Source organism: Pelodiscus sinensis, chromosome 8 (assembly GCF_049634645.1).
Source record: "Pelodiscus sinensis isolate JC-2024 chromosome 8, ASM4963464v1, whole genome shotgun sequence".
NCBI classification, from domain to species: Eukaryota; Metazoa; Chordata; order Testudines; family Trionychidae; genus Pelodiscus; species Pelodiscus sinensis.
This window is the reverse complement of record NC_134718.1, coordinates 61,146,068-61,159,293: the sequence shown is the minus strand read 5'-3', so window position 1 is coordinate 61,159,293 and position 13,226 is coordinate 61,146,068. Positions and strand designations below refer to the sequence as shown.

Sequence of the window (13,226 nt, the reverse complement as noted above, 5' to 3'; positions counted from 1 at the left end):
TCTGGGAAACTGTCAGTAATATTTTAATAAGCTAGAGTAAAAAGAAATAATTTACATCAGTGTAACAGAAACAGTTTACATGAAAGAAATATTTTTTTTTTAAAAAATCTTGTTTTAGGACAGCTTGCAGTTAACATACACATCAGTAATAATAACTTGAGGAAAAATACATTTATAAAATTTTACATTTTAAATTTAGTGTAAGCAAACAGATATCTAAGTGTAAAATTAACTATTAGAAAAAAAAACCCTCACAGAACTGTAGATATACAATAAAATGACAAATTTCCCCAAATTTAGGAAATACATTTAGTTGACTAATTAGATCAACCAAGATTTGCTTAGCAAACATGCTCCACCCCAAAAAGGCACAACTACCACATTCATGACTATCATTTTCTTTCTAAAAGAGAAGCACCAGACAGATCCATGCAAAGCCAAGCTAACAAACTGAACACATTCATTCAATAGTTAAAATACCACCACTATTTCTTATGGACATAAAAAAAAATCTAATAGTGCATTCAAGTACATCACCACTCAACATCAGTAACACCAATCTTCAGTTTAAGTTAAAAAACAAATCCCTGATTACATTTGCCTTATTCAATGTAATAGACAACTAGTGTGAAATATTGGTCTGATTTTTAAAATTTTCTATGGAATGGGGATTGGTAGTGAAAGGTAAGTTGTGTGCCCATCACTCTTTATGTTCATTAGAAAGGAAGGCTGTGATGATAAAATGTGGTATTTGTTTTATCCCATAACACAACTCATGTCACCACAGTAAAGAGCTTACAAGGATCACGTTGTAAGTTTGTGTGTGAGTAATATTGGATCTGCTGTTGAAGTCAATGGGAGCGGAGGGCAGCTCAATTGCAAAATGACAAAGAGCCCTGATCCTGAATTTACTTCACAGGAGTCCAGTAGTCCACTAGAGGCTGCAACCAACTTCAAATCTCCATTGTGCTGGGTGCTATCCATGCTCGGAAGAGCTTACAATCTAAACAGTGATGATAGACAAAAGTTGAGAGAACAAGATGGGAAACTGAGGCACGGAGAAATTAAGTGATTTGCTCAACAACATATAGGAGGACCATCCCTTGCCCTCAGCTCAAAAGGATTTACGTTTACTTCAGCGGGAGTTGGCTCATTAAAATCAGACTATAATGGACTCTTATGCATAAGGATTATTTGCATGTGTAATGATGTACAGGAATGGATTGTCAGACTCCAATCCAGTAACGTGTGAGTGGAAATGTGCGTGTAGGCACAGTTTTGCAGGTTAGGGCCTTGTTCATTATCTTCCTATTCACACTCTAGTGAGGGCCTCAATCCACTGGAGTCAAGAATCTTTCCACTGATTTCAATGGGAGTGTGATCAGAACGTAACAAGTTTCAATTCCCACAGGCCAAAGAAGCATCAGTTTGGCATTCTATATGTTGGAACAGTTACCAAAACAGTTGGTACCAAACTGTCACACCGCATTGCCTATTTTCACTGCTAATGTCAACCAGTTACTGAAGAAACCACTTCATGTTTGTGCTTTAAAACTATTTACAATAGCCCATGTGGAGATGTTAGTGAGGAGAAGATCAGTGGGAGTCCTGTATCAAACAGGCATAAAAAAAAATTTAAGGCAGTGTTTAAAACTGATTTTTATTGACATTATCCAGTGTAAATGAGGAAGAATTCTTCTTTGTGTTTACACTAAAGAAGGGTTTTTTTTTGTATAAAGTTGAAAAATTGTGAGTGATCTATTATCTAGGAAAATACACATAGGAGACCAAAATTAAAATGGATTTTGAGTTGTGTATAGTTATGTTACCTACAAAGGCAAATAACAGAATTGCATACAATAGGCCATTCCAGTAAACTATTACTGAATATAGTTCCGAGTGCAGAATGTAGACCTTGCCAATTCACCTAAGCAGCCAATTCACTATCAGTCTTTTAGCATCACAATTAGCAATTAGAACTGTCTGAGTCTTTTGTTTTGTCAACACTAGTTTCTTCGTATAATTGTTTGGTTTTTTCTTCTTTCATCTTGTGTTGATTTATAATATTTTCAGGCATCTTGTCTTTCGTTTGTGCTTCACTGGTGGAAATAAGATCTAAAACTACAATGGACTCTGCTTGATTTTCACTGCTGATTGCTTTTCTTGCAAATCCCAAGTAACTAGGTGATCTGGAAAGAAAAATAGAATAAATAAATCGACAGATAAAAGAAATTATCACCACATTTATGAGCAGAAATGTATTTAAATTATTAACAGCATGAATGACCAAGACAGTTGCATGGTATAGGCAATTTCACAGCAGTATAATAATCAGTTCATAGTGTATTTGTAGTATATTAAGAAGTAAACCAGGAAAAATTAAGTTACATAGCAACAAACAAGGATGTTCAGACTATGAAGGAAAAAGTAGTTTTTAAGTGGCATTCTCTTTTCTGTGATTTTTCTACACAATTCATAGCTGGACCCCAGGTTTCAGATTCCAAACGTCAGCCAAGGAGGTGGCAGTAAATAAAACTCAGGATGTTCATACCACAATACTGTAACAAAGTAGAAAAAAACCTGGATTCTTGTCCACATCTGCATTTTGCACCCTTGAAGAGGATGAACAGAACCTCTGATGTCCCTCTGCCCCATGCAAGAGAGGTAGGCTTAGGTTGTCAGATTTTAAACTGTGCTCACACTCTGCATCGCTCTCAATGCAAGGCACTTTTGAAACTCCAGGCACAAGAAATTCACTAATATGCAGAGGGTAATAGCACTATATTCAGATTGTTTGCAGTGGGGAGATCCTTAAAGGAGAAAGAACGTTGTGTTTACTTGCCTAGTGAGACAGCCACAAAGCAAACTATAAGCCTCAGGCCTGGTTTACACTGAGAGTTTAGGTTGAACTTAGCAATGTTAGGTTGATTTTCTAACCAAGGAGGCCTTATCGCCAATCCTGTTCCATCTACTTTAAGGGCCATTAAAGGAGAATTTCAGGACTCTTGTTTTTCACAGGAAGTAACAGTAAATTCAACCTTGCATGGTCGACTTTGAGATAGTGGAGGCGCAACACTGTGAAAGCTGATGTTCTTGGCCTACAGGTATCCCGCTGTGACCATTCTGGCCAGGACTTTCAACAACTCTGCTGTTCTCCACATGCACAAGAAAGCCACGGGAACATGTGAATTTAATTTCCTGTGTGGACAGCATGGTGAGCAGACATCAGAGTAGGGAGCACACCTCAGCAACACACCTGACTATGAATGCTCAGGGTCACACATGAGCACCAGCATGGAACATGCAGGAGAGGAATCTGCTCTCACAGAACTATGAACCAGCAAAAGAACTGCAGATACCTATGCATAAAGGAGGAGAAAGGACACAAAAGAGATGCCCAGCAGTGTCGCATAAAAATAAAGGAACTGAGGCAGTCGTACCAAAAGACAAAGGAGGCAAACGGACAGTCTAGATAATAATCACAAACACACTTATTCTGTGAGCAGGTGCATGTGATCCTAGGAGACCAGCTTCCCTAGCCAGTCTGTGGATTCCTCCCAATACACTCCTCTGGCAGCAGCATGGAGGAAAGTGTGGAAGAGGAGGAGGAGGAGGAGGAGGAGGAGAATGGTCCGTAGGCGAGCAGGGCAACCAATCTCCCCGACAGCCAGGACCTTTTTATAACTTTGGAAACAATCTCCTCCTCCCAGGATCTTTCACAGCCGGACTCGGATGATGGGCAGAGCACTTTTAGTGAGTTCACATTTTATAATCATGCTACCAGTGAGTTAAGACCACTGGGTGTGATCTGTGGGGGCCACTCTTTCTATACAGTGGGGGCTCCCTGGAACAGCTTGTTAAAGTGTCTGGAGACGAAGTGGGAATCCTCCTAAAGCTCTCATAGAGCTTAAGATTAAGATGTCTAGCCACTGTGTGTGATTTGAAGACTGACATTGTGCATGGCAACCTGGATGAAGCAAGGTAAGCTATTAACTGATGCCTCTGCAGTAAACCTCCGTTTGCTCATCCCCAATGAAGCATGGCATGAGCCCCTGCCCTGCCGCCACACCCAGACCCCTTCCCCCCACCCCCTCCCCTCTAACTCCTCCATGCTCCGATGGAAAAGGCAAGTTGCACTCTCCTGGCAAATGGGGGGGTGCCAAACATGGCCACCAAATGTGCTCCTGCCCTGCCACCACACCCAGACCTCCTAACTTCCACAGACTCAAGCTCCAGCCTGTCCCTTACCAGGCTTGCCACTAACCTGGGTCCAGCTGCACTCCAAAAATCTCTGTGCGTACTTGGTGCATAATGGGCACTTAAAAGCGTAACTGTGACCTTGTACATAACTCATCTCTATCATTTTTTATGCTAAGAGATTAGGTCTCATGCTTGATAATAGGGATATCGGCGGTTAAGGTGCTTACCGGATATCCGGCAGCCTACCTATTCAGCCAGGCCTGCTACACCACAGGTGGGGGATGTGTGCTCCAGTAGTCCAGCTGGAGCAGCCTCACCTGCATAGGCTGGGCCTGGCCACAGCAGCCCACTGTGTCATGGGTGGGGGGCTGCTAGAGCACAGCCACCACCCCCTGCAAACCAACTTAGATAGGGCCACGATAAGGTGGGTGCATAATTGGCTGGATAACCGTAGTCAGAGAGTTGTTGTTAACGGTTCTAAATCCTGCTGGAAAGGGATAACAAGTAGAGTTCCTCAAGGGTCTGTTTTGGGACCCGTACTGTTCAATATCTTCATCAATGATGTAGATATTGGGATAGAGAGTATGCTTATTAAGTTTGCAGATGATACCAAACTGGGTGGGGTTGCAACTTCTTTGGAGGATAGGGACATAATTCAAAATGACCTTAGCAAGTTAGAGAAATGGTCAGAGGTAAACAGGATGAGGTTTAATAAAGAGAAATGCAAAGTGCTCCACTTAGGAAGGAACAATCAGTTCCATACATACAAGATGGGAAGCGACTGTCTAGGAAGGAGCATGGCAGAAAGGGATCTAGGGGTCATAGTGGACCACAAGTTGAATATGAGTCAACAGTGTGATGCTGTTGCAAAAAAAGCAAATATGATTCTAGGTTGTATCAACAGGTGTGTTGTAAGCAAAACTCGTGAAGTCATTCTGCTGCTCTACTCTGCACTAGTTAGGCATCAGCTGGAGTACTGTGTCCAGTTCTGGGCGCCACATTTCAAGAAAGATGTGGAGAAATTGGAAAGGGTACAGAGAAGAGCGACAAGAATGATTAAAGGTTTAGAGAACATGACCTATGAAGCCAGGCTTCATGAACTGGGCTTGTTTAGTTTGGAAAAAAGAAGATTAAGGGGGGACATGATAGCGGTTTTCAAATATCTAAAAGGGTGTCACAAGGAGGAAGGAGAAAATTTGTTCCTCTTGGTTTCTGAGGACAGGACAAGGAGTAATGGGCTTAAAGTGCAGCAGGGGAGGTTTAGACTGGACATTAGGAAAAAATTCCTAACTGTCAGGGTGGTCAAATATTGGAATAAATTGCCAAGGGAGGTGGTGGAATCTCCCTCTCTGGAGATATTTAAGAACAGGTTAGATAGACATCTGTCAGGGATGGTGTAGACGGAGCTTGGTCCTGCCTTGAGGGCGGGGGGCTGGATTCGATGACCTCTCGAGGTCCCTTCCAGTCCCATTATTCTATGATTTAAGCAGTTAATCAGTTGAATGTAACAATTAACCGATTAACAGGATTTTACATCCCTACAAGACAACACATCTCCTGTAAAGTCTGTCCTTCACGTTTCCTTACAGACCCCACTGTCAATTTCCCCACTCCAAATTGACCCTGGCCCCTACAAGTACTGCTTACGGAAAACTTCCGCGCCGGTGCATGAGGCAGGCACACACCCCGATACTGAACAGACACGAGCAAGTGCTTGAAGAGGAAGAGTATGTTCACAGCCTCCCACGATTTTCCCTCATTCCAGCGGACCCTGGATATACTCCAGACTGAGGCCCACCACAGTTATCATGATTGCCATAATACTTTGCTGCGGAACAGGTTCCAAAATGGATTCCATGCTTACTAGGGATGTTCGATATCGTGTAATTGTATAGTCATGTAACCGCATGAAATCTTAGCTGTTATATGACTATTCGATAGTCCTGGGGGAGGGAGTCGGGGGGAGCTGGCAGCCAGTGCACTCCCGGCCTGCTTCAGGGAGCCCCCTGCCACACTGCCTCTGTATCAGAGACAGCAGCGCAGAGTGGAAAGCTGCCAGGAGAGCAAGTTTAAAAACTAGACCCCCTATGCACAAGGGCTGCTGCTGCAGAATAGCCTCTGATTGCAGGCCAAAGCTCACCAAAGACAGGCTGCTCCATGAGATCCCCATAGACAGGGGCTGCAGAACAGCCTCTGTCCATGTTTGCAGCAGCTTACCCTGCCCTCCCCTCCAGTGCTGTAGAGGCAGTAGAGGGGTTGGTAGGCGACATTGCGGAGCTGGTGCTAGGGGAAACCGGTTCCTACCTACCCAACCTCACTGCCTCTGTAGGAAGCAGCGGAGGGATGGGGGTGGGGAGCGCATATGGGTCTGTGGAGCCAGCATGTGCAGGGAGCCTGCTTGAAAGCTGGCTTTCCACACGTATTGGCTCCAGCCTGCCCCTCTTACCCTCTGTGCTGCTGCCTCTCTATCAGGGTGCAGGCTTAAAGCCAGCTCCTCACAGGCACCATTGCTGCTTCGAATACAGAGGCAGCAAGGGGGCGGGGGAGTGTGTAGCTGATCAGATTAATTAGTTGACTACACGTTGACATCCCTAAAGCTTACCTTGCTATGGCATCTGCACAGATAACTGGGGGGAGGGAGGAAGGTGCAAAAAGACTGTTATCGGAGTCTTTCCAACAGGGAGGGAGAGTAGGAGACAAGTGCATTATGGGATGCTGGTGACATGTACCCAGACTCTCACAATGCAAAGGGGCAGCAAGAACTGTAGGGACAGCTATCCACAGTGAATCTCTCAGAAAGTCGATGGCAGTCACCTGACTGGGACCACAATACATTGACGTACATCACATTCTTGTCCACTGTGGGGACATGTGCCTTCTATTTTACAAAACCAATCTTAAGTTTGACCTTATAGCTCAACATATATTAGGCCTCAGAGGAGAAGCCGTGTTAGTCTGTATCTAAAAACAATGAGGAGTCCTGTGGCACCTTAAAGACTAAAGGATTTATTTGTGTTTAAGCTTTTGTGGGTAAAAACCACTTCAGACGCATTTGAGAAAGTGGGTTTTATCCATGAAAGCTTGTGCCCAAATAAATCTGTTAGTCTTTCAGGTGCCACAGGACACCTCATTGTTTGTAAGGTCTTCGCTACGGTAAGGAGTTTTGCACTGGTACAGCTACATGAGTGCAACCCCTGAGGGTGACTTTAGGCTTAAATAAAGATCTTAACTAAATTAATGAGCTACAAAGCCAATTTCCCCACTTTTGATATTTGCATCTCCACATCCATTCTGACTTAATCAGCTTCATTAACATTGTTCCTACAATTGACAGGTAACTTCTTTTGCTGTTACGCATACCCCAAATTCTGTACTTTCCATTACAACTCATTTGATGAAGTGAGTTATACTCATGAAAGCTCATGACTTAATAAATTTGTGGCACTCTAAGGTGCCACAGGACTGCTCGATCAACTGTACCGGTGTAGAACAGGGCAAGCATTACTATGGCTTAGCCTAAAGGCGACGAAAGAAGGGGCTTCTCTGGAGCAGCTACATCCTTTTAGAAGACAAGCATGTACAGTTTCCTAGTTCAGCAAATGAAACTCAACTCAAGTGATGAGATTTCATGGACTCCCACCTGACTGACAGAGGTAGTAAATCCTGCAACATGAACTTATGCAAGTCAAGTCACAGAAATAGAAAGCTGCACTGAAGGTTTGTATTCTACATCCTAAAAGTGAAATTTCTCATCTGGTTTATGCAAAAGAGCGATATTTTGCATCTACATTTCAAATGGCACATCGCTGCTGTATTTAGTGAAATTCCACGTTCAAGTGCCCTTCACAAGTATCATATGCAATGTAACAACTTCAGAACAAATTAATTAATTCTGAAACTGGCACTAATAGATGCAGTTGCAGACAATGCGGAATACGATCAAAACACACAAAATTAACAGAAAATAACACTTATTTTATGCAAATTCTGCCTCACTCAAGCTTATTTTTGCTGCAAATACAAGGTGGGATATTTTGAGCATTATAGTAAATGAAACTTTTCAAAGCAGTGTAACTACAAGAGGGTTATTTTAGAAAGTGCTACCTCTGAAAAGCTGATTGCCCAACACTATAAAAATGGTCAAAGCCATAAATGCCACGTTCATTTTTATTTCACTTTGGAGGTAACTATCTTTCAAATCTCAACAGCTGGACTATTTAATACAATCTGGTGAATCAAAGTATAATTCTTCACTGGGCTCACAGCGGGGAGTCTGCATTAGTGTGTGGCAGCCATCCAACAACTGATGCACAGCCAAACACTCTGAAGTCTGTTTCACTTACAATAAAAATGGATAAAACTGCAATCATATTTACCACCTTCAAGTACTGAAAAATGAAAGATTTAAATCTGTCGATATAAAATAGTTTAATGGAGAAATCCGGTGATTAAATACAATGTTACACTTCTTGGTGTAAAAGAATTACTATTCACAGTTCATTTTACTAGAATTTTCTTCTTCAAGTCCTTTACATAGCTACACCAGTTTGGAAGGACTGCTGCTATGGAGTGTTATTGTTTAAAAAATTATAAATCCCATGTATATATCTCACTCCTAAAGGTTCAAATATAATTGAAATTTGGCATGGCAAAGTGTCAGTCCAAGGCTAAACAAAGTCATTTTAAAAAGCGAAGAAAATCTCACACATTGTGGGGGAAAAAAAAATCAACTTTTATTGTCACAAAAAAGCCTGAGAGAACAATTAGTGCGTAGTATGGTTAGCTTCCTTTTTTTATTACTACAACTACAAATCCAACTGAGATATTTACTTCCAGTTCTATACCAACCTTCTTTCCATTCAGAATTTTATTTTGGATGTCAAACTCAAATTATTAGTTATGAAAAAATATGTTGAAGGCTGAAATATTCTGAGTTGATATTTACATAATAATAGTGCTTAATTCAACACATATAATATTTTAAAACTGACAGTGTTTCTAGGATATGAAACCTAAATACATTACAGTTTATCGTGTAAAAATGTAACTGACAGTCTAATATGTCAGCTCCCATGCAGTTACGGGTAGGATTGCTTGCAATTTTAACCTAAAATACCCACATTAGCACTGTGACACAAGCCAACAAAAGCAGCAAAACAAAGAGTTATGACTGACTATGCATCTGAGAACTAGCGCCACTGTTACTTTTGCAATGATTCTGACCTTGGGGGCAGGTGCAGTGTAACAGGACAAACAGAAGATTGACTCGGTCAGCTTTGATGTGGATTTTCCTTTTTGACACTGGTTTGCATTGCAATTTTAAGATTATTTCAATCTGGTTTTCTGTTAATATAATTTTGTTATAGATATTAAAAGCCAAATATTGCTAAATACATGTCTGGACACAGCCATGACCATTTGCAAATGCACAAGGCCAAAAAGGACATTAAGGAGTAAAAAAAGCCACTATTGAAACATTCATGTTTTGATTCTACATTTTGACGGCATTAAACACAATTCTACATTAACAACAATTTCAGGATTTCCCTATTAAATTTAGCACATCAAAGCAAAATCTCATGAAAAGAGCGCTCTCTTTGTCTAAAATGAAATATGGTTTGAAGCGTTATGACAGTTGTGAACCAGAGGCAAGCTAGGTTAGGTAACAGGTTGCATCAGGCCAATTTCTGTTAGCGAAAAAGATGATTTCCAGCTACACAGCGCATCTCTCATACTTGGTTTGTTATTTCCTTGTACAACCTCCCCACAACCTAAGGCAAAATTCATTTCTCTACTAGAAAATGTCAGTAAATGAGCTTTATTCACAGAACTGAACAGGGGTCAGCATGTGTGACATTTATCCCCCTCAATCCACAAGGCTGAATACAACTTTCCAGAGGCTACTACTCCAAATTGTGTGCCCTCTACAGCTCCCTGAACTGGGGATTTGGGCCAAATCAGAGATCAATAACCTGTCTCCAGACCCACCTCCAGTAATTCCTTTCTTCACTAGGCTATTTAAGCATATAAGCCAACACAGTGGCCCTCTATAGAGGTGTAGCACACATCAGCAGGCGAATAAATTCACCCTTATGCCCTAGTGTAGATCTGGCCCAAGTTTGAATTAAAAATGCAACTCCAGCTATGTTACCATAATTGCGTAGCTGGAGTCGATGTACCTTAATTTGAACTTTGGCACCCTCCCCACAGCAGGAGGTTGATGGGAGAAATGCTCCCATTGTCTTCCCTTACTCCTCATGAGGAACAGAAGTACTGACTGATGAGGGTGTCCTCAGCATTCGCTTTAACTAGACCCGCTAGATGTGACCTTAGAGTGTGAACACAGCAACTGCTGCAGAAAGGCACATCAGAACCAGTAGCAGAGAAGTGAACAAAATGCCAAGAACTGATGGCAAACACCTGTTATACCAGTATATAGAAACAATGAATTTTCACAGAAACTTCTTTACGCTCTAGTGCCTTTCAAATGTGAGTTTTGGGTTGTAGAAATTGCCACAATGGATTAGAACACTGGTCCAGCTGTTCCTTTTCCCTATCTCTCACTGTGGCCCATACCAGGAGAAAGAAACCTTCCAATAGAGACTCATGGAATACCTTGCCCATGCTGAAAGTTCTAGGCAGGTGGTATTTGTTATAAAGAACTGAACACTCAACAGAACTGAATTTTTAGAAATATCCCATAGATAGCAGGTTGGATTTTCAAACTACCTAAAAGCATTGCCATTTTCATTACCAGCCTGAATAAGTGAAGGTCACTGAAACTGAATGGTTTTTAATACTGTTTCAGTGTCAACTATCTGCATTGTAATTTAAGATATTTTTATACATGGTATACGCAATGCACACAGATGCCCCTAGACTTTGTTAGTTACTTTTAAAACTATTTGTTAAAAATAAGAAGATTCTCTACTTCCAACATCCCATTGTCCTGCTCATTTTGTTGTTCAAGCTTAATTGTCTATGTTCAACTTGCTCACGGAAAACCTTTGTAGTTGTGTCTCGCTGAGGCCGAGCTGTTTCCTGCAGTGTCAGTAGACAATTCAGTGGTACTAAGATTACAGCTGAGAGAAGGAGAATAAATCCTTTAATTGTATAAAATCATCAGATTAAACCTTCCCCTCTGCGTGGTTCATTCTGTTAACCGAGTCATCTACAGCCCTGGAAACAAGTGTTTACTAAGTGTGGAAAAAAAAGGAGGGGTGGGGGGTGGGAGAAGGAGGCACACCTTTCCTTTCTGTGTACACACCACAGGAGCCATGGGAACTCCCCTGGCTTCCAACCGAACAAAACATCACCTAGTCTCTCTTGAGGAATTGCCATTAAATTAGATTCCTGCTGGGATAAATGTCTGGGAGGACAGTTGTATGGGGAATTGTCTTAAAGTTAAGCGAAGGCCCTCAATTTCTGTTTTGTGACCCATTCCTTCCTTTGTCTCTCCCCCCCTCCACGCAGATTCACCGATTCCACACGAGCTTCTACCTTTCATTTTATTAATGTTTTGTATTGCAATTACTGAACTGATGGTCAAAAACAAAACATTTTCCTCTGAACTAATTTTTTTTCCAAATTCTGAAATATGATCAGTTATGGTCTCTGTTTTACAGGGATATTTTAGAACTGACCTGCATCTACTCATGTAAGACCCAGTTCTAGAATCCTGGCTCAGATTAAGGAGTGCTTAATTATTTTATTTAAGTCACCATCTTGTAAGCAAACAAGAAACTTCATTCACATGCAATGAGTGAAATTTTGGCCCCACTCAAGTCAATAGCAAAACTCTCATTGAGTTCTGTGGGCATGCGTCTACAAGTGTCAGTAAATTACATGAGTCCCTTCATTAGTATAAGGTGATCAGTATGAGTAAAGGTTGTCAAATTGAGCCTTTACTGATAGCTAACAGTGTTTAAGCGCCATTCGGACTATGGACTATAGAAGATGGACAATAAAGCAAAAACAATATATCATGCAGGACTGGTTATATGATTTTTCGATAGAGATGCTATAGATCTTCACATTCAAAATTTGATCACAGAAAAAGATTACACTGGAAAAGAGTTCCTATAATTAGGGAGTATACTCTTGCAAGACAGGATTCACTGTAGGTGGTCTGACAAACCACTGAACAACAACAACAACAACGTAGGTCACACCTTTGTCAGAGTTTAAAGAAATCTAAATGGCAATGAGATGGATAAAGCCCCTTACTTTGGGCAGAAGGACAGTGATTGTTAATTTACTTGTACCTCTTGCTTAGGTATCTGCTCAAAGCAGAGTGTTGTTTGTTTCTTACCTGTATGGTTAACTAAGAGCCAAGTCTAGGATGTTGCTTAATTACAGTGTCAAGTTGGCAGCTGTGTTCAGCAAAATGGCTTTGCCCTCACTTCAATCCTCGGTCTAAAGCAACGTATACTAAGGCCTACAGCTGCTTCAAGGGATCCTGATTGCAAATAACCCCAAGGGACCAAAAATGCCGTTAGATATCAGTAGGGTGTAAGGTATCCTGGACATTTCCTCTTTTCCCTCCCAGTCCAGCATCATGAAGGGAGAACAGCACAAGAACCCTGCACCATCTGTATTCCCTTGGAGACCTCTCTTTGAAAATGGCTTTGGGATTGTTCCCCCCCTCACCCTCCCGTTAGATCTGTTAACACCAATGGAACAGCACACCTCACTAGAGAACCTGGCCCACAGCATTTGTATTGGCGCATTAACAGATTAAAATTAAATGTGTCTTTTAGGTTCTCACAGAATAGGCAATCTGCAAAATAAATTAAGCTTCACATATGCTTTTACAGCACATAACAACTGTGACTGTCAACACAAGATCCTTTTCACTGTCAATTCACCACGCATTCTGTAAGACCTTGGGCCTGCAATTATTTCATTTCCTTTCTTGCAAATGTAATTTCCACTTAGTTTGCTGGAATAAAAGGTAGACAAAAGGTGGTAGGAGTTGCAGAATTTTCTGATTAAGATTATCTGTTCAAAATGTAAAAATCTATAGA

The 13,226-nt window shown here is 41.3% G+C and overlaps 1 protein-coding gene across 2 annotated transcripts in view; it reads right to left on the bottom strand.

Annotated features, from left to right (window-relative positions):
• The window catches only part of SHTN1 (shootin 1), a 111,001-nt gene continuing 97,775 nt past the window's right edge, over positions 1–13,226 (bottom strand). The window contains exon 17 of one of the 2 annotated variants that reach the window (XM_075935384.1): positions 1–2,189. In XM_075935384.1, coding sequence (XP_075791499.1) covers positions 1,967–2,189 — 223 coding nt within the window. In that variant the 3' untranslated portion in view covers positions 1–1,966. The remainder of the gene's footprint in view (positions 2,190–13,226) is intronic. The other variant, XM_075935385.1, reaches the window with a different exon arrangement.